This window comes from Dromaius novaehollandiae, chromosome 4 (assembly GCF_036370855.1).
Source record: "Dromaius novaehollandiae isolate bDroNov1 chromosome 4, bDroNov1.hap1, whole genome shotgun sequence".
Taxonomy (NCBI): domain Eukaryota; kingdom Metazoa; phylum Chordata; class Aves; order Casuariiformes; family Dromaiidae; genus Dromaius; species Dromaius novaehollandiae.
The window spans coordinates 61,656,268-61,684,163 of NC_088101.1; the positions used below are offsets into that span (position 1 = coordinate 61,656,268).

The 27,896-nt window shown below is 37.5% G+C and overlaps 2 protein-coding genes across 6 annotated transcripts in view; one reads left to right on the plus strand and one right to left on the minus strand.

Annotated features, from left to right (window-relative positions):
- The window catches only part of ATP8A1 (ATPase phospholipid transporting 8A1), a 116,339-nt gene extending 97,077 nt beyond the window's left edge, over positions 1–19,262 (plus strand). For all 5 annotated transcript variants that reach the window (XM_026093656.2, XM_026093657.2, XM_026093655.2 and 2 more), the window contains 4 exons: positions 5,255–5,343; positions 5,752–5,844; positions 13,837–13,928; positions 14,605–19,262. In XM_026093656.2, coding sequence (XP_025949441.1) covers positions 5,255–5,343; positions 5,752–5,844; positions 13,837–13,928; positions 14,605–14,702 — 372 coding nt within the window. In that variant the 3' untranslated portion in view covers positions 14,703–19,262. The remainder of the gene's footprint in view (positions 1–5,254; positions 5,344–5,751; positions 5,845–13,836; positions 13,929–14,604) is intronic.
- Positions 19,263–23,127: 3,865 nt separating this feature from the next.
- Positions 23,128–25,874, minus strand: SHISA3 (shisa family member 3). Its single transcript, XM_064511210.1, has 2 exons — positions 25,441–25,874; positions 23,128–24,600 (listed from the first exon to the last, which is right to left on the minus strand). Exons 1-2 carry the CDS (start codon positions 25,730–25,732, stop codon positions 24,149–24,151), a joined length of 744 nt encoding a protein of 247 aa, XP_064367280.1. The 5' UTR covers positions 25,733–25,874; the 3' UTR covers positions 23,128–24,148.
- Positions 25,875–27,896: the final 2,022 nt, after the last annotated feature.

Genomic DNA, 27,896 nt, shown 5'->3' on the forward strand with positions numbered 1-27,896 from the left:
ATTTCTTCCTTTCTTTCATTCCCTTCCCCTTCGCTTTTTATAAGCAAAAGTAACTATTTTTTTAATGTTTAAAATGTTACAAATCAAACTCAGTACAGTTTTCTGTTGCAGTTATGCACAGAACTACCCTTACAAAATTCATGATATTCAGCTTCCATCTTTCTCTTTACGAGCTTTCTCTTCTGGTGTGCAATTGTGAGGAATGATTTCAGCTCCTTAGCAAATTCCAGTGAAACTGTGTTTCCTTTGCTTCTTCCTACTATGCTTATTATAGTTCATGTAGTCTCTATCTGTATAATAAATTCAGCAGAACCATCAAAACTCATCCTGGCTTTACCTCTCCCTCCTCCCAAGGCTGTGTAATTCAGGTAGCGCCCCCCCCCCCCCCCCCGAATGTTTCTCTCCAAGGCAATCGGGGTTTGCTTTACTTAAAAGAGAATAGTTGAGCCTTCCTTTCATAACAAGATTACAAGCACAATTAAGAGTAATGTTAAAAAAAAAAAATCTGACCTTGCCAACACATTCTGGCTGGTTTAATTTTGCATCCAGATAGCTGATTCTCTTTAGGTTTTTTTTAAGGTGCTTTTTTTCAGGTCTCAATCTGTGCTGTAGCACATCCTTGTTAGCCAGACCTTTGCTTAACAGAACTTGCTTATTTCTTCCAATTCTTGGGGAAACTTTTTTTTTTGTAAGTCATCTGTCCTCTCAGACTTCCTGGAGGAAGCTTTCAGGAATTATTTAATACTTCTTGTGAGGTCTCCAGCTTTACTCTTTTCTTGTTTTTTATTTTTGAAAGCACTCCATTATTATTTCTATCAGCTAAGGTCTACTGAAATAGCAACTGGTAGAAGCCATTCCTGGCACTATAATTTGTCACGGTGTTCTTTTTTTCAAAGGTGAAATACGTAGAGGTGCCCTAAGCTGTCATAAAATGCATGGACAGAATTAAGTGCCAATGAACTTAATTCACAAAATGAAAATTGAGCAAATACACCCCTAAGCTAGTCACAAGAACATGGTATAAGAAACAGTCTTAGGTTTCCTCCCTTTGGGGTTCAAGTGCTTTACCTTGGTCAGAGATAAGTGCTAATCTGATGATTCACAAGCGTCCTTCTGCAGTTAGACCCTTATATCAGCTGGGTTTTTTTCCAAAATACACATTTTTCTGATAGTTAAATGACTAGAACACTCACCCAAAATCAGTTTTACCTAAAAGCCAAATTTAAGTTTCTCTGCCCTTTGGAGCTTTCAGAGTAATGCTTTCTGCTGAAAGAGTCATTGAATAGAGAACTATAAGCCTTCTGCTATTCCACTTTGTATGGAATAATTAAATGTTTATTGGATCAAAAGAGACAATGTGCTGGGTTTTGCTCTACCTGAGTGATTAAGTGATTATCTGGGAAAAAGGCAAGATGCATGTTCCAATGGATACTTAGAATATTAAAGTACTGGTTGAAACAAGGGACTGAACTAAGGACACTCCTGTAGGAGAAGAGAAACCTTCATCCATGCTTTCTTTTTATTGCTCTGTCTGGCTTTGTTAATGTTTATATGCTCCCAGTGTCACCGCAGAGATGCTGTCTTGAAGCTGTCTTTAGGATTTGTAGTATATATCTGTGAGATTTTATTAATTTTTACACTTGCGCACACACACTCATAGTTTATTCCTCTGTGGGATGCATTCCACCCTTCATGTCCCACCTGCAGTCAGGGAAATCTGTTCTTGCAATGGACTAGTGCTATTCTTAGCTGGAGAAGTTGAGAGTAGCTGGGGAGAAACTGGAGGCATGTTCCTTAGTCTATTGTTTTTGAGATTCTTTATTTCACAGGAGATTTATTTGAGTAAGAACTTCTAGATTCTGCCTGCAGATGTCCACAGTTATCTGCTTCCCAACTGCCTGGTACTTGCTGTGTTTAAGTATCTCTGCGTTCTGTTGTATCACTAAGACTTTGTTTTGAGTATATTATCGGAAAATGGAGGGATCCCCTTTTAATATTCTCGGTAAGCAGAGTTCCAACTTAATTCCAAGTTACTAGGAACTGTGAGATGGTTTTCTAAGCTCTAAATAGCAAAGAGAGACTGGAGACGTTGCTAGAACTCACTTATAGGAACTTCACTGCATTGGGAGTTAAACGCGAATCTGTTTTACTATTGCATCGGTAAGGGGGGTTTTGTCAGGTATTAGAACAAACACAGAGAGATAATTAAAATTAATGAAGCTTTCTCTGTAGGATGGTAATAAGAGAAACCATTGCTGGTTTTTCTTAATAGCATTGAAGAAGTGTTATTTTAATAGTTATATAATTTAAAAGGGCGAGGATTTGTACCTAGATGATACCTGAAATAAATAAACAGAAAAGGCCTTTCATAAGCTTTTCTGCAGAAAGAATTTTACGGCTCTTTTCCTCTTTCTCTCTCTGCTTTTAGAAGGCTATCCTTTTTTGAATCTGTGCTACCTCTTTCTGCAGAACATTTCATAGTAAAGAAAAAGGGAATATTCTTGCTCTTCATTTTGGCATGTGATTTCCTAATAGTACATTTTCATCAGTGCACTAAAAATGTTTTGCTGCCAGGTTTTCTAGTCTACTACTAAACTAGGAAAGAGAGTAATTTTCAGCAATTTTTTCCTTTTAAAAAAGTTAAGCACCAATATAAAATCTCTAAGTTGTGCTTACGAGCAGTGTTAATTCATTGTAGAAAGTCCTAAAATTGAGCATGAGCTACAGAGACAACAAATTACTTATCCTCCCTGCAGGATTTGTTAGTCCTACAATAAACTCAGCTTTCCAGCTCTCATTTTGGATTACTTCTGAATTCCCCTGGGAGCCACTTTTGTGGCAGATTCCATTTGGTTTCACAAGGCCTGAAGGGGAAAAACTTGGCATAGACCACAAATCTCTCACATTAGGAACAATTTGTAAACCACGAACAGAGGCAGCCAGAGTCCATCCCCAGAACAGGCTGCTCCTGTTAGTGCCATTGTCTGAAAAGGATTGGTTTGCCATTTCCCAGATGACCTGCCTATGTGTAGAGAGATGTGAAAAGTTAGAGACAAAAATGTTTTCTACAGAGTGAGGGGGGAGCTTTCTTGTACAGAAAGGAAGGAAATACCTCTGTGGGATTTTATTTTTCCCTTCTTCGTCCAAAAAATACAAAGAGGCCCTCTGTCTTTAATGCGAATGTCGGCTTTAAGTCTTTTGGATTAACTCTGTCAAAGAAAAAAAATCTGACAGGCTTTCAAATATGACGCAGAAAAACTTTTTTTTTTTTTTCCTCAATTCATGTCGTTCATTTGTAAAGCCAAAGGCTGGATGGGCTGAATAGTAGGCGCCAGTTGTTCCTTCATTCATAGTTAGCATTACAATGGTCAGAATTAACATCCTAAGACCTACATTATCACTTTTGCTGTTTCACCAGCAAACATTTAATACAGGGTAGCTAATGCAAGGACAACTCTTTGCTATGTTCTCATAAACTAAAAAATGTTATTAATAATAGGAAGAAAGGGTGATACTTCAAGTTGCATTTTTCTATGCTTTTTTGTTGTTATTTAGGAAACCATTAGTCTCTCTAATTGTTACCTAATTATAAAAGCTCTTACAAAATGTAGTTGTGATGGACATTTCCTATTAGCTGTTTTTTTAAGAACTGAGTATGTCATCAAGTATGTCAAAAGTCATGTTTTGCTTATAAAGTGACAATGCAAATACATTTTCTCCACTTCCTGATAGAAATGCTTCTTTTTTTTTCTTCCTGTTGAAGATGTGAATTGTTTTATTTTGAACCTATTACCTTTTGCAGACAGCTTTTGGCAGAAATAATTACTAAAATCTCAGGGCAATATCTGTGATGTCCCTTAACATAGGTTGTGGCAAGCTTACCAAGTTTTCATTTCAAATATATTCTATGCTTTCCAAAGAATCTGTGTAACTGATCCAACCAATTGGATACAAAAAAAAGGTAAATGAGACTTTTTTTTTTCCTATATTAGAATGAGGTTTTTTCCTTTTTTGTTTTTACACAAGTAACAGTATACCAGGTATAATTCTAAAACAAAATTTCATGTATATGTGTTCAAAAATTAGACTTGAGCTACTACAAATTATCCACATTTGTCTGCTAATTAAGATTAGCAAAATTTCAGCTTGTTTATTTCAGTTAGGTGCTGAGGTTTAACCTGTGAAAGGAATTAGTCTCCAAGAAATGAAGCAAAAGGCTTGAAAGGGTATCATTGTGCACCAATGTGACTTTTAATCTATATGCAATCTAATTACATTACAAAGGCATTTTTAATACTGACTGCAAACGAATATTTCAGTAGTATGCTTGATTAAGTATACATTGTATTACTTGCAGCCATAGTATTATGATATAGATATTTGGGCATGAAGTAAAAGAGTAGATTAAAGGGTTTTCTTCCCTGTCCTTATTATTGTGGTAGCTTTTTTGGCTTTAGTTTTTAGCAGGTGTACAAACCAAGTTATGAAGAGAAGAAATTCTTATGTATTAGTATAGTGTTTCAAAAAAAAAAGAATAAAAGCCACAACTAAAAGCAATAACATGTTTTACAAGTATTTTACCATGCAGTAATAGTGTTGTAGATCTTCATTTAATGATACATTGCATACTTCCTAAGCTATTCGGTATTTATGTAGTTAGTTGTATTCTTAGTTCTCTTTTTTAAACAGTTTGTTGAACAGGACTCTATTGCAGTGTGGGAACTGTGGTATAGTGAGTTCTATCGGAGGCATATCTACTTTGATCTGAGTTGTATTGCAAAATGATTATAACAGTATCCAATATCAATATCAAATGCCAATAACAATTATTTGCTGTTAGGATTGACTGCAAAAAAAAGAGTTTGTGCTCATAACATATATAATGTATTGGCAAAGATGGGGGGGATGTTAATGGATTTTCAATAAATAAATCTGATTTTAGTTGAAATCTCTACAGTCAGCACAGTGGTGTAGAGCTGGTTTTGTGGAGGTTAGGTTCCCCCTCTCAAAGAGCCTAAGCAGTGTGATCTTTCTACCAGTCTTTTAACATGTGTTAGTGCTCACTAAATGCTGGATTTGTGTAGCGAGTAAGGGGATTTTAGAAAGGGGTTAAATTCTTAGTCTGCATTAGTGAGTCTAGAAGGCTTCTGTTACATTTGATTTTGATGCTCTCAACCAAGCAGGCATTGGTATTTCTAACTTTTTTCTAGTTCTCTTCATAACTTCATCTCATTTTGTGCTTTTTTCCATCCAGGCAGCTATGATGTTCAGCTCTGGAGTGTTTTGGATGGGACTTCTATGCATTCCTATGACAGCGTTGCTTTTTGATGTAGTATACAAAGTGTGAGTACAGAAATGCTGACGTTTATGGGGGAAGGTACTGACTTTTAAACATTTGTTCTAATTACTAATATAAGAAAAACAAATGGAATTCACATCTGCTGGATATATAAAATTATTTTTCACCTTGTTTGTAGTTTACAAATCTTGTTGCAAACCTTAATACTATTTTAAGTGTTTTAATAACTGTAATGTCTTTTTATAAATAAAATATTTGTCATTTATAATTTGCAAAAACAACTGATAAAATGTATTATTTAGACTTGCTTTATAATATTTCTTCTTTCAAAGTTTAATTTTAAGTCATCTGGGAAAATGGATTTGTAAACTGAAAGTTTATTAACGAATTCTAAAACAATGATTTTCTGGTTTCAAGAGAGTAAATCTGGCAGTATTTTGTATTTTTGACAGAGTAAAAAGAGCTACTTTTAAGACACTGGTAGATGAAGTACAGGAGTTGGAAGCAAAGTCTGAGGATCCTGGGGCAGTTGTGCATGGCAAGAGGTACTGTAAAAATCTGTAGACTATTGTCTTTAAATAGTAATAATGCTAAATGTTTTCAGCTTCATACATGTGTCAAAGGTAAAAGGTTATTTTCCAAAAACATGCAAGCAAAAAGCATTCTCTGTGGGTGTCTATAAAGAGGTTTCAGCTACACTCAGCCTGTGTGGTTCTTCGTATGCTTAGCTGTAGGTAGTTTTTATAAAAGCTTTTAACAGGTGTCTTTCCTTCTAGTGGATGCTTATGTTTCTAGTTATTATGTATTGAACAAAGCTGTGGTAGAATTTCAGTACTGTCAGTTTAACTGTGTTAACAGTTAACAGAAAGTGAGTTTAAACCTAGATCATTCACAATTATAGTTACAATTTGAGCCTAAGCACAACTATTTAATAAAAAAGTAAAAAAAAAAAAAAAAAAAAAAATTGCTTGGTAGCGTAGAGGAAAACAGCAATATCTTTCCAGGATTTGCTGAAATTAAATAGGACAAGCTGACTTTGCTATCCATTGCCAGTCCAGAGGGTGCATCTCTGCCTTCATGACTAAATAAAGAGAATCAAATTTGACAAATCTATATCAGATAAGAAATAAATTCAACTTAACACTCCACAAAAATTCTCTTGCTACATGCTCCCTCATGTGTCAGGCAGGTAATCTGAGAAGGGACAAGGTAAATTTGAGAACTGAACATTTTTATATTGTAAACTTAGTGTAGGGTGCACTCATAAAACACTTCAGACTTTTTAGCCCTAGCCAAACTCATAGGAAGCACTCGCTGAATGTGAGTATAAGAGGAAAGAGTGCACTCCCTACTTTCAATTCTTTCGTGCCATTTGGCAGAGTTAGAGCTTTCTTTTGTAGTCTTCATGAGTTTTGTGAAATTAAAAAAAAAAAAAACTATTGATGCTTGATTTTTCTTTTTCTTTTTCTTTTTTTTAAAAAATCTTTTTAGATTACTGATATTTTAGTATCTTCCAGTCAAAGGAGGAGGGGAGAGGAGGGGACTGTTTAGGCAAGAAGCATTTTTTCATGTCAAGGCATGCATAGAAGGAGACCAGCAGAAACACCAGCAGCCATCTTTCTATTGTAGGTCCAGCCTCAGGCAGCACCTTTTGACTGTTCATTAAGATACTTAAGTTCCCTTTCTCATTTAATCTTATGGTATTCCTCTCCCAGTTCTATGAGAGTCAACTTCCTAGGTCCTACCAGGTTGAAATCATATTACTTGGGATACCAAGGTGATGACCACTATTTCTGATGGATGGAATATCCAGCTCATGTCATTGTTTGCCACTTTTCCATTTCCTTCCTAGATGTTCTTTTATAAGAACTTCTTATCTCTAGCAGAGTTCATCTTTCCTGCTACCACAAACAAATACCAACTGAGATACTGCATGGCCTGGAAGTTCATCCTGCCACCAGTGGAACACCTAGTCTAGTGTGGTGGGCTACGTAGGAGCACATACCTATGCTATGTCTCCCACCAGGCTCCATATGCTGTGTTTGTAGCAGTGGATTTGTACTGAAGTACTGCAAAATCCCACAGTTGATGATGATTCCTCCATCAGGCATACTTTTTATTCATCACTGCAAGACCCAACAAGTGCTTGCAAGTGTGAGTTCTTTTACCTTTAACGGTGATCTAAATAGATTGTTATGGATGCCTCTCTCACTGCAAAGCTCACTCAGGCCAAATGCCTATCTTCCATAAAGCCTCTCTCCCTTCGATACATTTTGCATCTCTTGTTCCATAAAGCTGTACATAGTTGCATTAAAAACTGTTTTTCTCACTCAGTCACTTCAAGGTTTCTCAAGAAGTGATTGATCTTTTTTCTGCTTTTAGACACTTGACCACAGTAGACTTAATCTAATGCTCATATGCCTTCATGAGTGAAGCCTTTGAAATCATAGCCTTACATTCTTTGATTCATCTTTTGATCAAAATAGCTTTTCTGTTAACTATCACCTTTGCTTCAAGAGTTGGAGATTGAGGTCACTGTGGCTGTCTTCTCTTTCAGGAATCGTAAGTTTTTATCTGAAGTAATTTGTGAATTTAATTTGAAAAAAGAATCATTTGTTCTTTTCCAAGCCCTCGCTTCCAGAGCTGAGGCTCCTTCATATCCTGGATATCAAAAACATTTTGTTTTCAGTGTTCATAGGGCAGAAACTTAAAGGTTAGTCCCTTTCCTTTTCCTTTCTAAGAAAGAGAAGCCTAGTTATTTCAATCCAACATTGTGATACTGGATGGTAGATTATGTGATGACCTGCTATGAAATTGCCAGGATGAAGCCAGCATTCATAACTGTGTACCCTATAAGAGCTCAGGTAACTTCAGTGGCATTTCCAAGAAAAAGTTCACTTGCTTCAGATCACTCTTGCCAATGACTGTGTCATCATGAAGGCCTTCGGATACAGTGCAGCATGGTCTAGGAAAAAATTAAAGTCAGTGTTCTAAGGATCCTGAGATCCTTACCCAGATAACTGGTACAGGTTTGGGAAAGGTACTGCTTAGGGCCCTCTCCAAGTATCAAGGCACATATAGACAAAGATAACTAAAGTGGACTTATGGGGTGTAGAAATCTTTCAGGAAGGACACTTATTGACTATCTCCCCTCCACCTTTAGAATTCATTCTGGAAAAAAATTGGACTTTCAAGATTGAATATGAGTTATGTTTTCTCCTTTATTCACAAGTTCCTGTAGGAAGGGTGATGGCAAAAAAGAAAGGTGAGAGAGAAGTCTTCCAGCAGTCAGTGTTAAAGCTGAAGGTTTACCTGACTGACAATGTGAATATGCATATGGCTAACATATTAATGACGATTATTGATATGTAATCTCCAACTCGGGAGCCTTGGAGAAATAAAAGATGATTCAAAAATTTTAAAAGGATGAATTACAGAAAAAATGCCCACTAATGTTAGTGCTAGAAAGTGCTGAAAAAGGAACATCTTGTAGTGGATACAGAAGAAAGTAAAGTATCACTTTGTGTTCAGTATTTGCATTCCAAAGAATTTTCTTGTCATCCCAGATTTAGCTACTTTTAGTTCAGTTGTCTAGACAGTGTGCTCTTCCTTCATCTTACAGAATTTCTTCTACATCCCTCTTCCTTATTTTTTAAGTCAGAGAAACTTGATGCTTCCAAGCACTAGGCATCAAGTATATGTCTTTTTTAAGGAAGAGTCTTGTTCTTTCCTCACCTATATGGTTATTAATTCAGTCCTCAAAGAAAATCTGATTTTCCTAAAGCATTTAATTGATTTTATCTTGGAGCCTTTATATTACTTCTGTATTTTAGCCTTCAGCTGCTAACAATTTTTGAATACATTTAGAGTACCTCTCTAGTTTTATAATCATATTTTTATCGCACAATTAAGTAGTCTGGATGACTTCATAATGACTGTTTTGTTAGCTACAAAAATATCTTTCTTAGATCCATTCCTTCTCCACAAAGTCATTTTTAGACTATTCTTTAAAGTATATAAGCAGCTGCCTCACATATAAATCAAAGGATGTTAGACATGTTAATATCTCTAAGGATCAGGGATTTATTTCCTGAGTGATATTCTTTTTATGTACATACATACGTACATACATATATATATTTGCATAGTATCTTAATTCAGGTAATAGAGCCAAAATTTCACCCTTTACGGAGAAAGTATTCTTTGTTAAGAAAATGGGACCTGAGAAGTCTCTGGTCTGGTGAACTGGCTTTACATCTTCAGAAATTTTACTGAAAACCATTTTCGGTTTTCATTTTACTGTAAACCAGATTTGAATCTCCTAAGTTATAGAAGCCTTTTAACACTGCAGAGTAAGTGGTGAAAATACAAAGGAATGTTCTCAACATCTCTGCTTTAGATACGCCATCACATGGGATATTTTTACTCATGAGTTGTAGTGCTTTTCACATGAGACATTGGTCTCAATGGGGTTTTTTGACAGTTTCTTATAAGTCCATCAAAGCCAACGAATATTATTCTAATGTGCATACCTCTGGAAGTATACCTTCCTACACTGTAGCAGAAAAAGGGATCTGTTCTTATGAAATGCCAAAATAATCTAGAATGCAGGCTCTTAGAGAATGTAAAGCACTCTTTGATTAAGAGTAAAATAGGGAGAAAGATAACTCAAACTTTTTCCTGCTGCTCATCCCCATCTTCAAATTAATACAACAGAAAGTAAGAGGCTTACCTTTCACAAATAACAAGTCAAGATTTTTCCATTGGTTAGATGCTATAATCAGATAGTATTTGAATTTTGACTTTTTAAAAGTACATTAATGTTATTTTTTCAGCTAGCATATGTTTGTTGCAGATTGTTAGAATTGTGCTGACCTGACATTACATGCATATAAATATAACTAAGATTATGAAGATTTACACTTCAGTATTTTCCTATCAAACAGTCTTAGGATGGGAATTTTCTATTTACATTTTAGGTTTATATTTTAAGCTGTTTTCTTAAAATTCAAATGAAATTGTCATTTAAATTGGAATAATTTAAAATATTGTTCTTCAAGGATCTTTGTTATATCTTAGGATATGTTTTAAAAGCAGGACATACTGACTTAGTCTTAAGAGCTGTCATCCCTCATATTTTCCCAGTGCTGACTTGAAAACATATTTTAACTGTTCCCAGTGAAGACTCAGGAAGATCATTCTTATTATATCTTGCCCTTTCAAAAAAAAGATGTGCCATTTCAGAAAAAGATGTGTAAACAGAATTTTTCTCCAAAACTGTCAACAAATGATTTATTCTGTCCTTATGTAGACAACACAGAAAAACTGTTTTTGTCACATATACTTGTCAGTTAAGTAAGAATCTATCTTGGGCAAGAAGGTGCAAGTTTTACATGGTCGCTTTTCTAACTGAAAGTAAACTTTCATGTTGGAATACTACTGACTTGAGGATGCGTTGAGAGCACAAAGAATAGCACAGTCTCAGGAGATCAACAAATTTGTGCCACAGAAAATTTGATTTTTATCATTAGAGCCATTGTAATTGAAATGCTATAAAGCCATTTGTATTTAAAATTGAAATGATTAGGCTAAAGGATACTATTTGTATAGCTGATATTTTCTGATACCTAGTATATAATACTTCAGCAAGAACAGCAACAACAACATTAATATTTACTGAAAAAATGTTTTTAATGGGTTGAACATTACCTATACTAACCATAACATGAACAACATCCCTAACTTGTGCAAATGTCTTTAGAGATGAATAGATGCAAATGCTGCTTCATATAATCATTGTCTTTCATCCAAGCCACTTAGAAATTATTTTCAGAGCAGAAATGGTTGATCAGGAATATATAAAGCAGTAAGATTTTTATCTATAAATGAGATTAATTGCCTGTAAATGTATATGTGTTATGTGTTTGAAAGTAGTTACTATTGTCCAGGTAGGTGCACATAATGAACATAGTCATGGATTACTATCATTTATCATTGGTTAATTATCAAACAATATTTTATTGACTCTGATACATGTAGATTTTTAAATCTGCTTTTGAATGGCATCTGGGTGATTCATAACAAAGAGCCTGTAGTATTTCCTCAAGTATACAAATAGAGCAGAATTTAATAGCTGAGTAGCTGAAAGAACTTTTCTTTTCCCAGATGTATTTCATATTTTATTTTTATTTTCTGTACTGGCTGCCAGATCTATGCATAGTGGATACTTTATAATATAGAAAATAACAAAGGTGCATACTGCACATTCATGTAGAACTTAAGACCATGTTTTCAGTGCTTAGCATTTAAAGAATCTGAATATTTTATTCTGGAACACAAGCAAAGGATAATCATGATACCAAAAAAGCTAGAACAGGCCTGCTATTTTTTATTTAAATTGTTTTGTATTAGAACACAACACCTGTCCAAACCAGAAATTTCATAGGTATTTACTGATTTCAACTCAGCTTATATTAAGAAAGGTTTCTCAGGTGTGTTAAGGAAGAGATACAGCCAGTATCTTTGTCAATATTCACATGGCTTTCCACCTCTTTGTTCTCTCACCTTACCTGAAGGTGTTTGTTTACTCCCATGGTGTACTTATGTTGTTTAAACTACAAAGAGATCCTATGTGCAGAGCATTGCAGCCCATAACTTTTTAGTCATCTTGTCACTTGAAAAGTTTTTAGCTCTGAACTAAAAACTTAGACTCTTACACAGCCTAGATGAAAAGCTAGGTGGGGAAAAAATACTCAAAACCAAAAAAAATAACAAGCTAGCTAATAAAAACATTGAAAGCAAGGTGCGTACTAGTACTCCAATCTCTCCATTCCTCAGATTTTGGCTCAGACACTGAACCCTTTCCTGGAATTGGTACCTACTTCCTTTTTACAAGGAAGTGTCCTTCCATCTTTTCATTCAAAACAGGGCCACAGAGGCAGGTTTCCCCCACTCATTCCCTCACCCTGTAGGTTTTGCAGTTAGCATTCCTTTATGGATGCAAGAATGCTAGCTTCATTTCCCTCTTCTAACTTAAAAGAGCCGAGCTCTTTCCTCTTGGTATATGTTTTAATCACCAGATAACAAACTGGGGGGGAGCAGAAAGGGGAGACAGAGTATTTCCAGTTTAAGTTAATAATTCAACTTTGTATAGAAAAATTAGGTACTCACGAAAGAATAAGCATTTCTAATTTAATGGTTTGAATACTAATCTAGTAGAGGAAGCAAGCTAGCTCCATTCCTTCCACCAGTCAAAGTTTGGTAAGTAGCCTGGGAAGGCAGCCTGTTTAGCTAATCAACAAGAAGATTAAAAAGTAATTTGACTCGTCAAAACTCACTAAGTATGTATGTGAGATCTTTCATAAATACTAAGTATTTACACAAGAAACAATTTTGATAACCTACCAAAACTATAACAAAAACAAATCATTATATACTCAGAATTAAAGTAAGATACATTTTTTTAAAAGAATTAATTAATTTTTTAGACTGGATCATCTATGGAGGGGCTGGTTTTCCACTGTTGGCAATGTTTAAATGATAGGTTAGTGTTTTTCTGAAATACAAGCTCTAACTCATAATATTAAATTTAGATCAATGACTGAATTTCTTAATATAGTTCCTTGCACATTTTTAATACATTATCAAAATCGTAATTTACATTTTCAAAACTTTCTGAGCTAAGGCTATTCCAGCTATTAATTATTTAGTAAAGTAGTATCCTATTTGTGAGAACTGTAACTGTAAGGAAATTTGCAGCATTCAGCTGGTGTTTGAGCCACAGTTAGTTTAAAAACTATTTAATATTCCTTCTCTTCTCTAGTTGGGCTGAAATGGAGGATCACCAGGATCACATTAGAGCATACTAAACACATAACAAAACAATGCTTTGAGTCAGCACTGCTCTGGAAAGGATATGGGCTGAAATGACCCACCTCTAGTAGTAATAGTAGTTCCTTATTTGGGTATAATCTAGAGAAAAATGCCTTCAAGAGTTGCCTTGGGAATACCCCTTGCTAGGACACCTTGCCAGGAAGCAACATATTTCAGTACATGCAGCTGATGGCCATGTATATGACCTTCCCTCTATCTTCTTTTCCCATCCCCTTTGAGTACTGTGTCAGCAGAGGCAAAAAGCGCTCCTTTTTAAAGGGAAAAGAAAGGAAAGACTATAATTCTGCCTGGCTCTCATCAGGCCATGCTCCTTAAAGGAAGCCAATACCTTCCTTTTACTTGTTTCTAAGGGAGTCAGACTCAAATATTTTCAGTATTATAAATTTCTTTGTATTGAAGCAGTGGTGTGCATTGACAAACAGGTGTTTTGACTGTACTATGGCAAGTACGAACAAATAAAGACAATACCTGAGACGTCAGCCTCATAAATCTGCCCTTTCACATGCTTTTAATCATCTGTTTAATAATTATTTCAGGCACAATTGAAAAATAAATTTCATTTAATAACTAACTCTTGTTTAACAGGGTAAGAATACTGCAATTAGCAAGTTAATATTTTTCACAAATGTCCACTTTCCTTCTAGTTTAACTGAAAGAGCCCAACTACTGAAGAATGTTTTTAAGAAGAACCATGTGAACTTATATCGCTCTGACTCTCTGCAGCAAAACTTGCTTCGTAAGTGTTCAGAGATATAACAAAAAAAATGATATGCATTCAAATTACAGGAATAAATGTCTACGTTTCAGTGCATTTGTTTACAATAAAGATGCAGTATCCTACTAGTTGTCACCGGGCCTTTAAGGCTTTTTAGAATACATCTGTCTAGAATATACATGTACAATTCATGTCTATACATTTTATTTTTGAAACTTTGGATAGAACTATTTTTTCACGTGTTAAGGCATTAGTTAATGAATTATTTTGAATTGTACATAGATTTGGCAATTAAATTTTCAAATTTTTTGCATCCTTAAGTTGTTTTAATTAAATCTTTTTTCAAAAAAGGAAGACATTTATGGAACGTGTAAGTATCGTATATTGTGTTTGTGACGTTTAACTATGGGTGTGACTATGTTTGTATCAGAATGCAAACGGAGCAGACCATGTTCATTGCCTTTTGACAGGATTCTCTTCATTGCTAAGATACTACACAGAGTTCTTTCTGCTATCTTATAGTTGCAAAATTATGTAAGAAATCGTGTGTTTTTTCTACCTACCAGTCATTGAAAAGACGCTTATTCACATCTATTGACCTTTTTGAGTTGCTTTCATTAGACCTGTAAAATGTTGAGGAATAAGTGAAACAGTGATCAATAATTCATTTATTTCCATATTTGTTTTCTACCTGCAGATGGCTACGCTTTCTCTCAAGATGAAAATGGAATTGTTTCCCAGTCTGAAGTAATAAGAGCTTACGATACCACAAAACAAAGGCCTGAGGAATGGTGAAGGAACGCAGCTTGAGATTTAGACCTTATTAATTACTTCAGTGAGACAGACTGCTAGATCTTTGCTGGGAACTGTGACCAAGGCCCTATTATCAGAGATTTTAAGATCCACGACGGTCTTACTCCATAAAGTTTGGATTCGTGTATTCAGTAGACATAAGCACTGTGCAACTATACTGTAACACACCATCTCTCTAAAATTTTTAAGGAGTATTCGCTTAGCCTTTGTAAACAGATTGAAATTTACCTTGTATCTTGCCAGCTTGCTTATTTTACAACGAAGCTGAATCAATACTGGTCATATACTTGGAATGTAATGGTCAGATTGCTAAACATACTTTACATTGACAGACCATTAGCATCTGTTAGGGTTTTTAAGTGATAAATATTTAAATGCAGTTGATAACTAGCCTTGATAACTTGATTTCAACAAGTGCTGAAAAAACAGTATCCTAATGGTGTTAACTCACCTTTAAGAAAGATTTTGAATCAAGATATTTATAGATGTTTGTGTCAAACTAACCTAAAAATGTTTGCCAAAGAAGTTCCATAAATGTTTTCTCTCTTCAGAAGTAATTTGAAAGGAAATTAACTCCAGTCCTGATCTCAGAACTGCATGCTTGAGTCTCTACACTTGAAGAGAAAGATTTACAGTACAATGAGCCTAATTTGAGTGGCCTTTATGTCATTTGCTTTCAAAACTACAATTCTTCGCACCTTTGGCCTTATAGAAACTTTTCTTTATTTTCATTTAATAATGCATAAACCGAAAATGACTGCCACTTATAAAATGAAGTGCACATACTGTTGATTTGTCCACATTTTTAAGAATTGCTCTGCCTTACTTTTCTTTATCAATCTTTAATCATTTTTTGAATGCTTAGAATTGGAAGTTCTAGCTGCTCATGCTGCAGCTTCAGCAAAAACTTTAATTTATAAACACAAATTAAATACTAATTAAATTTTCAACTTTTTTTACTACAATTTTCTGAAATATATTTAGTCAGAGCAAAGCATGCCCTTCAGCAGTGTGTGGTATGTACTGTTTTATTTGCACTAAAACCATTTCCTGTAAAGGAGCTAAAAACACTGCAGCAGCCTCTTTACAACTTATTAATCATGAAGAAAACCTACATACTCTCACCTTTTATTAAAAACAGAGAGGAAGTGACTACGGAGAAAACACTCCTGATTAAAACAAAAAGGGAAGGGAGGTTAAATTAACAGTTTTATTCCCTTGAGGAAAACAATGATGGTGATTTTTTAAGTAGCTATAGTTGGTATTTCCACACTATTTTCCAGTTGGAATTTCCATTAAAAAAACCCCCTACTTTTGAGGAAAAAAAAATAGTTAAATTGTGTGGCTTTTAGTCCACCTTTAATTCTTATTTAAAAATCCACCTTTATTCTTATGTTAATCACATTTAACATACTTTTTATAGAGTAACAGATGCTTTTAATTTAATTACATTTCAATGCATTACGTGGAAATGACGGGTTTTTTCTTTGAATGGAGATTAACTAGATAGAAAAATAGAACAAGGATCTTCCTCGTGATCTACTAGATCAAGAATTTCTTGTTTGCTGTCCCAATCCTCCAGTTTCTGTTTGTAAGTAACAAGCCATACACTCCCATCTTTTCTCTATCCTCCCTGATTTGTCATATACTTGCTAAAGCTGACTTTATCTTCTTACCTTTCATCTAACTCAACACTCAGCATCTAACTTTATTGCACCATCCAAGTTGCTTATGTTCCATTCTAGGAGAAACTAACAAATATACATGAAAACTCCAACAAAAAGCACTGTATGAAAGTACATATTTTGCAAAGTGTATCAATTGGAAGGCAGTCTGTATTTCATATGCATGTTATGCAATGTTTTCCTCTCACTTTCCCGGAGTGATCTTTACACAGAAGAGAAAACAGAAGACATAGGGACAAAGGGAATGTATCCCACTAGAAACAGTGCTGCCAGTCAGTCATGCAGACAAGAACTGCCTTCAGAAAAGCCATTTCAAGCATAGATAAATAGATGGATCAATATGGGAGGGCCAAATCACTTGACCTAAGGCAAGAAAAAATTTGGGGGCATGCCCCTTTCCAAAATGGGGATCCTATTTTCTGTCATCCGAGGGGCAATGGCCAACTTCAAAACATTTCTGAAATTAACCATGACGCTGTTGTTCTTTTATAAACTTTCAGTGTACTTAACTCACATAAAACAACTCAATTCATACATACTCTTTATTAGTAAATTATTTTTTGATCTTTTTTTCTGTTCTAAATGGCTTAAATATTGGTTCTGAAGAAATGACACAAGGACTAGAAATGTGTTGTTAATGTTGTATGAGAAACAAGATCCCTTATACTTCCTATCAAATAAAAATGTATTGTGCCAGTGTAATATAGTGGGGGAGGAGGGTTTATCTGTTTATCTGTATTAAAAGGGAAGAAAGCAACTGAAAATCTCTGAGATCCTGAATTTAGACTGTAATTTGTGCTGGTGGTTGTGCTATGCCATATTTTGCTCTGTTTTTTTTAAGATAGTGTAATCTTACCGCTGTGTTTCATCCTTACATTTTTACAGGATCTTAAGTAGTAGCCCACAAAGTACCTTTTTCACTTTGATTACTTCTAATTGATTTTTTTTTTTTTTTTTTTTTTTTTTGCTGTCTCTGTATGTTTTCCACCCACTATGTTATTTACTGTTTGGTAATTAATGGTGGGAAGATTTTTGAAAACAGTAAAAAGACAATGTGGCAGTTCTAACCATGTTTCTTGACTGCTCATACAATTCCATTTTAAAATAAAAGATCGTCTTAGCTATTTATGCCCATTTTTAAATGAGATCCAATACATAATATGCACTTTATTTTCATGTTAAGTACACAGTAATATAAACTAATATCATCTGTTTAATATATCATGTTTTTGTTAAATTAAGGGGATTGTGCAGATGTTTATTTAAAGGAAAAGCAATTTAGTCAAAATTGTTCATCACAGTGCATTTGTTCTTATTGTTTAAACATTTGAATTTGTATTGAATATGGAACTCATATGGAATTTTCCATCTGTTTTATGTGCACTATATTGCAGTAACAAGGTAGTATTTAAAAATTTCCTTCAAAAAAGTTGAAGCAGTGCCACTTACAAATCAGATATATATAAATACAGTTGCTTGGTTATTTTTAAATACATATATATATTATATATAAAAATGATTCAAAACAGTAAGTAACACGTAACAAATTTTAACAAACCTATTGATAATTTGTATTTGGAATTTTTTCTTGCCATTTCCTAATTTTAGACTTATTTTTGCAAAGCAGTTTCAACAGATTTATATTTAATCATCATTCTATTTGTATAAAAATGATAAATAAAATATTTTCAAACAGTAATAAATAGCTGAAGATTCCTATATGTCCATGTACATTCAGAAAGACCACCGTGTTATGAAGATCTGTATTAAATGTCATAAGACTTCTTTCATTACATTTAAACCCATCTTGAATGATTAGTAATTTGGAATATATGTTAAATTTAAGGAGCGAAATTTTCACTTTTTTCTTCTTATGTGTTGTGCAAAAGCACGTGTAGTTTAGATGAATTTATCTGTCTGCATGAAATAATATTTTTAAGTGTTCTGAGGCAATGCATGATGGGTTGCTGTTCCCTTTCTTAATGCCTTCATTAAAAATCTCTTCATAATATATTCAGAGCTAGTGATATATAAGCAAATGAGTTTGTCAGTTCAATCTTTTTGGTACTGGATGTGTTCACTGGTAGCAAAACTCAACAAATGAGTTTCTCCTTCCCCGCTCTGCCCTCAGTCCCCCAGTTTGTTCTCTGTTAACCAGATCTCTATTAAATAAAGGAATATTTTAGCATTCCAAACCTTGTTCCTGCTTATACAAACTCTTACTCGCATAGGCTTCAATTGGACTGTTTGTAAATATAAGGACTACTCGTCTGAGTAATGACGTGCAAAGTTGGGCACTTTGGAGGGCTGGTGCTTTAACTTAAATAAAAGCTTTTCCTTATATAGAGTGATTTGTAATTGCAAAGTTGTGACCAGAGTAAGTTTGTTTAAAATCATGTTTTATGGTGTTTCTTTATTGTAGAATAGAAGCCATAAATGCAGTAATATTGTTTTTCTACTTCAACTTAATTTTTCATTAAGTTTTTCCAGTGTTCGATATGTATGAACTGCTGCGGAAAGCAGTTACTATGGCCAAGCAAAGTTTGCATTCAAGGTAAAGTGAGGGTTTCCAGCTCCACTACACCATTACTGCTGAAGCTGTTGTGGAACTTATGAAGCTGCATGAATGAAGACTTTTTGACTCAGTGTTTATGGTAGTTTCTCAGGTTTAGTTCTAACTGGATGTTAAATGCACTGTGTTTTATAAATAGTTGTTCTTTCTTAGTAACGCATTCAGTTCTATGCAGTGTTACATGTCATTTGGCATTTGGTGACTGTGCATGTTTTGAACTGCAAATTTTAAATGTTTTGTCTTTTAATTGTTAAAAAAAAATAAACTTTGCCATTAAATGAAGAAGCTTTGTTGAAGTGATTGGTTGCAAATGTTGGGATTACTTTCAAACGAAAATGTATAAGCCATCATTCTTGTTTTGTAATCCATCAAAATGGGATGTATAAGAAATAGCACTTCATGAGAGTACCCAAAAATTCTTATGTTACTGTGGTAAACTGCTGGAAAATGTAGAAAATTGTTTTTACTTTTTTAAAAAACTATTTTTAGATGCCTCTTCCAGTTACCATGTGAAGCACAGAAAGAGTTAAAAACAAACTTTAGAAAAGGCAGTATGGCAGTCTGCAATTTAGTGACTTGCAACAATGCTTCCAGTAGTGATACCATATTTTGAAAGAGGAGAACTGTGCGGTATGACAGCGATGGTAGAGCTTGAATAAGGAAACGGTCTCATTTTTTTGACCACTTGATAAATACTCTATCCTTTGGCTGTGATAGGAGCAGATGTTTCTTTCTGCAACAGTGTCTACCCACAGAATAAAAATCAATGTATGCATACCTAAATTGAGTTTTGGTTGTAGATAGATGATTAACTCTTTATATACACTAAATATTTAATTTATTTTTGTAGACTTTGTATTCTGTCAAGGCACATGCAATAATAAATGCATGCTGTTAGTTTTGTGATACCCTGGCTCGAAGGAGATTGCACCATGTGGTATGCCGGCATCTTCTCTGTTATGCTGGCAGGTGCAAGGCCATTGAAATGATCCAGGTTATAATCCAGGTTATAATGACACAGGTTCCCTTTCCAGTCCTTTCCCTCCTTTCTTTCAGGTAAAAGTTATTTTTAAGCTAGATCATTTCATTAATTGGATTTACACCACAGCGCCATGAATAGTTACCCTGTCACAAGTGCGAGATGGAGAGGAGAATAAAAAGAACAGAAAGGCATTTCTTAACCTGAATAATTGTGGTAAGCAGCAGCCCACTGCGGAGGAGAAGTTCGGTTCGGAGGACTCTGTTCAAGCCAGCGCACCCATTCTAACACCAGGAAAAACAGCTCCAAAAATTGACTCCATATCCTTAACGTTATTTCAAACTTTAAACAAATAGTAGTAGCAACATAAAAATTTTGAAATTGTCACTTTTTTTTTTAATTCCAGTGGGGTTAGTATTACAAAAACATAATCAGTTTACCTAGTCTTTTACCATACCATTGACCTAGTTTAAAATAGAAGCCTTCAGGAATTCTTGCAAATGCATGTAATGTTTTTCTTAGCACTGAAGAGTTTTGAAATATCTTGGAGATGTATGCTTAAGAAACCCATAGCACAGAAAAACAAAACAAATGGCTGATCTAATTCATGTCACTAATTATTATTCTTCACCCATAGAAGGTTTGGTTTTCACGCATGCTGATACCGGCTAATGGCAGAGTATTTACTGAGCGTGATTTTTCTTTCATTTTATTTTAGACTAGTGTCATTCTAGTAAAATTAGTATAAATTAACTCCAGTATTACAAATGGAAGATTTAAATCTACTGTGTTTAAAAAGTAAGTACTGTATAAATGAGACTTCTGATAAGAAGGAATTTCTCTCTTTTAATTCAAGCATATGATATATAACCCTTCAAACCAAACTAGTTTGTCATTAAAATTGTGCATTAGGATACCATTTGTGTTCTGCCTGCAAGCTTTAGAAAATGACTGTTTTCCTATAAATCTTAGAAGCATCTAATGCCAATAGGTCCTTTTCATTAGGAAAGAAATTCATTATTATCACCTGTAGCCTAAATCCATTGGTGTTGGAAAGTACCAGCACAGGCAAAAATCACTTCAGTCCAGGGCCTCGTATTCTGGCCAGCTCCCTTCATCTCTGTTCAGCTATTGCCATCGCTAGCTAGTACCACTACACTAGCAATAACTTACAGATTTTTTTTTTCTTTATCAATCTATTTGCAGACCGTGCATAATTCCCACCTCACCTGGTTTACAGGTAATTCAGTACAGCTATTTTAGCTATAGCTGATGTTTCCCACAGTCTTAGAGCCCTGTCTACAAGCTTCGTTGCACTCTGGCCACCACTCTGTGAAATGCTCAACACTCTATAAACTTTAAGTCCCATTCAGTGAAATTATTCCTGTGTGTCAAGTTGTTTAAGCATTTTATGAGATCAAACCCGTTATGCAGCATATGCTAGTACAAAACCATTATGCAGCATCCAGGGAGCAAAGGCAGTAGCTCAGATGGGTCTTCCCTGCTAGGCTGGATTTCACAGTCCATGGCAAACTTTACAGCCTTTACTTACACTCAATAATCCTTTAGAGTCTATGAGACTGTATGTAAATGTAGCAAAATGTGTCCTTATGTTAATACATTAATAAATCAAATTAAAGTCCATTGAGGCCATTATGACGAAGCAGGCTGGCTGCTTTAACCTACACCATGAAATTTTAATAACCAATACCAGTTTTGAAACCATGATTTCTTTGAGGAAAACATCTAACTTCAGCTACTCACCACTTAGGCAAGTAGTTCTGATGACTACTGTTTAAAAAACACCTTAATTGTTCAAAAGAAAACAAAATTGCACCACTTTGGCCCAAATTGTTCAAGTTTCTGCTTCCATATATTGACTCTTTTTTGCCTTTGTTTACTAGATTTAAAAAGCCTTATTAATAGAAGACTTAATGTGTTTGTAAGCCACGGTCAAGCCAACAGTGTTTAATTGCTTTAATATCTATTTCTGCTGTATATGAGAATGATCAGCAGATCACACAGGCTGCTCCCAAAAAACAGAGCTAGTATCTATTGCAATATTAAATTCTAGATTCATTTTTCCAAAAATCATTAACACAGTCCCATATTCCTTATGGATTCAAAATGCCCAATGGATCCAGAATAGAGCTCTATAAAACACTGACAAAGGTAGGTCCCCTTTCCTTAAAAAGATTGGTTTCTAAAAAGTGCAAGGCAAAACATGAAAATTTCAAGTACTTTTACAAATATTTGATTTTTTTATAAAACACACACACTATTGTGTATCACTATTTTGGTTCGTAATTAACAATTACAACATTCAAGCCAAAACTTATTACTTAAACCATTGTACAGAACTTAAGTAAGTTGTCTTTATGCTTATATATTTATAGCAATAATTTATATTGGGCTGTAATGTTAATTATGCAATAAAATAATATAAAATGATTTTTTTCAAAATATTTTTTCATAAAAGCTAAGATACTGACTTGTAGATATTTGCCAAGAAAAAATTATATTGAACTCTTGAGGAAGAGCCAATGAAGCCTTTTTAAAGTACAGAGAGAAGTACTGTAATTTTAATAGGCACTGATATGCTAATGCTTGTAAAATAAGTTAGGTATAATGTATTTCAACAGATCCTACACATAGGGAATTTTGGCCTGATAAAATAGGAAAGTTCAGCCTCTGGTACAGCAGATTCTGAGAGAATGACTTTTTTCACAAAAATAAGTATACATAGAGGTCTTTTAATGACTGTACATTTTTCTCATATATTTTCCACTTGCTTGCAGCATATGTTTGTTTTAGATGCCTTTTTTCTTCTTCCATTTGGTTTGCTGGATTGCTTGGATGAAGGAAATGTAGAGGGGCAAACCAGATGTATTCCTGTGAGGAGATGTTATAAATTAAAGTGCCTAACTAGTCAGTGTAGTTTTGACCACAACAAGTTTCTAGTTGCATATAAAGTGACATTAACCTATTAGCTAGCTATATATTCAGAAATTGAATCTGCATAGCATCATAGGTGCACAGTTGAAGATACAAGTCATTTATAAAAGCAAAATTAACTATTTTTAACAGAAAAAATACAATATAGTGAAACCATCAAAATGAGAACTTGGTCATCAAACACTTTCTGCACAGAGACATACAGATGACACAACATTTCCACTGCACAGTTTATTGATAAAAATTATCAGTGTGACTACTAAATAATTAGTGCTGTCAATGCTGTAAATACATTTTAAATTACAAGTTTGTCTTTACATTTTATACATTGCTAATTTTACAAATACAACTTTAAGATCAGTTTGTCCAAGTTATTGTATAAAGGTTTGTGGAGCAAAAAGCCAACAATAAATACTTCCTTCTGAAAAATGCTTTAATATAATGCCATTTTTAGAATTTTATGCTGAGAAGTTATTAATGATATTATTAAATACATTCTGCTTTTCTCATATATAATTATTTGGCTGCTTGAGATTGCCATGTTTTCAACTAGCCTAATTAGTACTAAAATATTGTTATCTTCCTTACTAGTAATTTACTAATGCAAGTGTGGAGTGTAATTTCAGGTATAGCAAGTGCATTTAAAAAACCCCACACATTTGGATATCTATAGCAATGCACTTCCTCATATTTTCATTGCTCATGGGCATGGGAAGCAGTCCGCTGTTTTTAGGATGCTCACACCCTTCCTCTTAATAAGTCTTACTTCTCCCTTACTTCTCAATCATATTGCCGCTTTACAGAGCTATTCTGACGATTAGACCTGTGCAACGCAGCCACTTCATTAACTAAGTTAATATCATTTAGGGTTAAAATATTGTTTATAACACTATGAAATGAATACTTTTATCGCAGAACAGTTTTTCTACCTGTCTCTGAATATGTTCAATATTGTACAAATTAGACCAAACTATCAGACAGAGTAGTCAGTTTTTAAAGCAATTAAGCTTTTAATATTCATTTGTAATTGTGAATAGTAATTCCGCGTTCAGGAAAATAAACTAAATGTTTCTTCGTACAAGGCTGATTCTATGAGACCTTGCACTTTTCAAGGGCAACTCACCCGCTCGAAGGGCTCTCGCTCCCTCAAGCACAGCGCCCGTCAGCACGAAACGCACCCAGCAGCGTCCTCCTCGCGCTCCCGAGGGCGGCCGGCACGGCCTCCCGACAGCTCCTTTCAGCTCTGACCACACTCGGCACCGCTCTTCCCGCCCAGGGCAGGCTCTGGCTGGGCAGGGTACGCGAAGTACGGGGGCGACACCAGAAAGCCCGAGGGCTGAGGCAGGTGGGCAGAAGGGGCTGCCTGGAAGCAGCCAGAGGTGTAGGGCGGAGGTGGGGCCGCCACCAGGCATCCCGGCTCTGCCCGGGCCCCGGAGAACCTGCGAACCGACCCGCCGGCGGAGCTGGAGCTCGTGGCGGTACTGGACTGTCTCGACGGCGTCCTGAAGCTCGTCGAAGCCAGGATCATGGGGAGGGTCTCGGTCTGATAGCTCCGAAGAGAAAATCGTATTGGCTGCGATGGTTGTTTAGGTCTTAAACATGTGCAACAATAAACAGCTACCAGAGAGCCCACAATAATGAAGGCAATAAATATTGATCCGACAATGAGGAATGGGACGTAGATTGGTTCTGGTAAAGAAAAAGAACAGACAAACCATGCATGTTAACCTACAGAAGTAATAGTTATATCATGTAGAAATAAGCTCCACAGAGGATATGAAGACCCACAACACTGTTAGATCCCCACTGAGGTGCTCTGCTTTGCAGAAAGCAGAGCTCCTGTGCATCAGCACTAGACCTAACTTAACTTGTGCAAGTTAAAACTTCTTTCTGTTGACAGTGTTAATAATTTCTAATGGTAAAAACTGCCCACGCTTTGTCTGTTTTGCCACATAGTTTATTTTAATTAGGTTTCACTCAAGAATCAAACTCTTCTTCTCCCCCCCAAAAAACTGTTGGAGCTGTCTGGTGTAACTGTTTGAATCTGCAGGCTAACTCCAGTGCTTCAGATATTGCTGCTTCCATTTGTAAGGTGGAAAATAAATGCAGACCGAGGGGCTTTGCAAGCCGCTCTCCGTGTGCACTGCTGGATTTCGCTTGGCGAACCGACGGCCCGCGGCGCTGCGGGGCTGCGCCTGCCGAGCGCCGGGCTCAGCCTCCCCTCCGGGAAAAATGAAGCAAGTGGGAGAGACGCCGGTGCGCTCCGCAGTCGGCGCCTCGCCGCCACGCAGCCGCCGGTGGAAACTGAAAGCGCCAGTGCGGGGCCAACGCGGGCGCCGCCGGGGCACCGCCGAGCTGGGCAGCGGCGAGCCCGGGCGCTGCCCTGGGGCGCTCGCTCGCCCCCCGCCGCGGAGCCGCGTCCGGCCGCGCCGGGCACCGCTCGCCCCGGGGCCGCCGCCCGCCGGGGCGCACCTGGGCCGCGCCCGCCTCCTGCCCCCCTCCCGGGCCGCCCCGGGGCCGGGCACTCACGGGCGGCGACCCCCGGGTCCGGGGGCTCCCGGTCGTTGGTGCAGCCGCCCTGCTCCAGGCGGGCCTCGGCGGCGCCGCAGCAGTAGCGCAGCGAGCAGGAGCCGCAGCAGATGGTGGCGGCCGCCGTGTCGAAGCCCTCGGGGCACTGGAAGCCCTCGTGGTAGCCGCCCTGCCCGTCCACCCAGCCGTGGCAGTACTCGCCGCCGCCGCGCTGCCCGCCGCCGCCGCCGCCCAGCAGCCCCAGCAGGAGGCAGCGCAGCAGCAGCAGCAGCCGCCGCCGCCGCCTCGCCATCGCCGCCGCCGGCGGGGCGCCCGCCCGCCCTCGCCGCCCCGCCGCCGCCGCCGCCGCCGCCGCCGCCGCCGGGCGGGCAGGGGCGGCCCCGGGCGCCGCCGGGGGCCGGGCGCGGGCGCGGGCGCGGGCGCGGGGCCTCCCCCCGCCGGGCCCCGCCGCCCCCGCGCCGCGCTCACCTGCGCCCGCGCCGTCCCGGCGCCCGCCCGCGCCCGCTTCTGCGGGGGCATCGCCGCGCTCCCGCGGCCCCCCGGACGGCAGCCCCGGGACGGCGCCGGCGGGCAGCCGCGCCCCCGGAGGATCTGCCGGCCCGGCCCGGCCCGGCCCGGCCCGACGCGCGCTGCCGAGGCGCCGCCGCCCGGCGCCGCTCTGGGAGGCCCGGGTCTGTACCGGGTACGAGCTCTGCGGGCGGCAGCGGCGGGGCCGCGGTGAGGAGCCTGCCCGTCCGGACCGCCCGAACAGGTCCCTCTCCTTCCGCTGTCTTCACACCCCGAACCGGAGTTCAGTGCGTTAGCAGTTCACTAAAGTACCTCAGCACTTTAAGGGTTAAAAAAAAGCCTAGCACGTTATCTAACACTAGCCTCTTTGCTTTTTAACGTGTTTCTTTTCGTTGATACTTTTATGTGTAAAGCCACAGCAATATAGGCATGTATGATTTATAGCCCCTCTTAGGCACCCAGCAGACCTGTCACCTTTATTTTCCGAAGCGGGAGGGAGAGACTGGGCTGAGGAGGAGGGACACATCTGTTGGTATGAACGCGTGATCCTTTTTCTGCTGCAAGAATAATAGCAAGGCACCAAGCATCAGGCAACCCGCAAAAGGAGCTGCTTATTCATTTATGCTAGAGAAAAAAGTATTTTAAATGGACTGAGCAGGTTTGGACTTCTGGTTCAAGCAAAGAAACATTTCTTGAAGTGATGTGTCCCCCTGTGCTATCCCAGGGGTGCTCCTGCCCTAGCAGCGGCAGTGCTTACGAAGCTAGTGTTACATCAAAGTTGGGCTCAACTAAAGAATTTATTTGTACTGCATCTTCAACTTCCTCCCATCATTTACTGCCGGGGTATGAATATGTATATCCGAGTCTGACCACTTGTCAAACATTTTGAATGCCTATGTCACTAATTTTAAAAGCTGGCAGGTTTAGTGAAACAAAAGGAACAAAGTGTGCTGTGTACCAGCCGTAAAACTCTGCACACTGAGAACCATCTATCAAGACCATGGACTTCTGGCCAAACGCAGATAAAGTCCACAAGCACAATATTTGTGTTCGTTGGGTTTTTCTATTATTATTACTTTTTACCAGTCCATTATCTTTTTCTCTCTGACCCTCTTTTTTCTGTTTTGATATCTTTAAATATAACCCCTACTACCGGACAGGAAAAGCAAATCAAAAAGTTATATAAATGCAAAACATTTTTCATGGCTATTTAGCAGGCATATGTATAGAAACTACAAAATTAGGTATTAAAGAAAAGAAAATAGATTTCTAACATGAAGATGTGATACTCTGTCCTCTTCTGCATTTTCATTTTGAAATGAGGATGTAAATTCAACTTGCACCAGCTGTCCTGACTCCGAGTTACTAGTTTTTACAGTCCAATGTTAAATATTAATATAGTTTTGCATTTACTTCTCTGTGGTTTTAAAGCAAATGTAGCCTCCAGGGAATGTTTTATAATGTAAGGCTTTTAAAGTCTTAATGCAGCTTCCAAGAAGGTCAAGAGGAATCTTCTTGTTGACAAAGATGAGACTTGGATCAAGAGCCCGATGAGGTCTGCAGGGTACGTTTAGCTGGCTACTCTACAGGTAGCAGATGCATCCTGTCAGGTTGGCGGGAAGGCCACGTTTCATAGTGATACCTAAACAAATGTGTTGCAGTTCATAAGAATTTTGCTAATTAATTCACCACCTTTAAGGAAAGTGGTCTGAAAAAAATCATCATTCTGCTAGATACTTCAGATATTTAGGTATTTCTCTTCGATCCTCATGCAGGAACTGGGGGGGGGGGGTTCCCCCCAATCCACAAGCATCAGCATGAATTTGAGCTGGCTTTGTTCCCCTGTGCTGTTGTGCTTGGACCATGTCTAGTGTTTGGATCATTAATAAAGGTCCATCATTTGTGTCCCTCTTTAGGCTGCGCCACTCTCTGCTCCCCTCTTGTGTGAC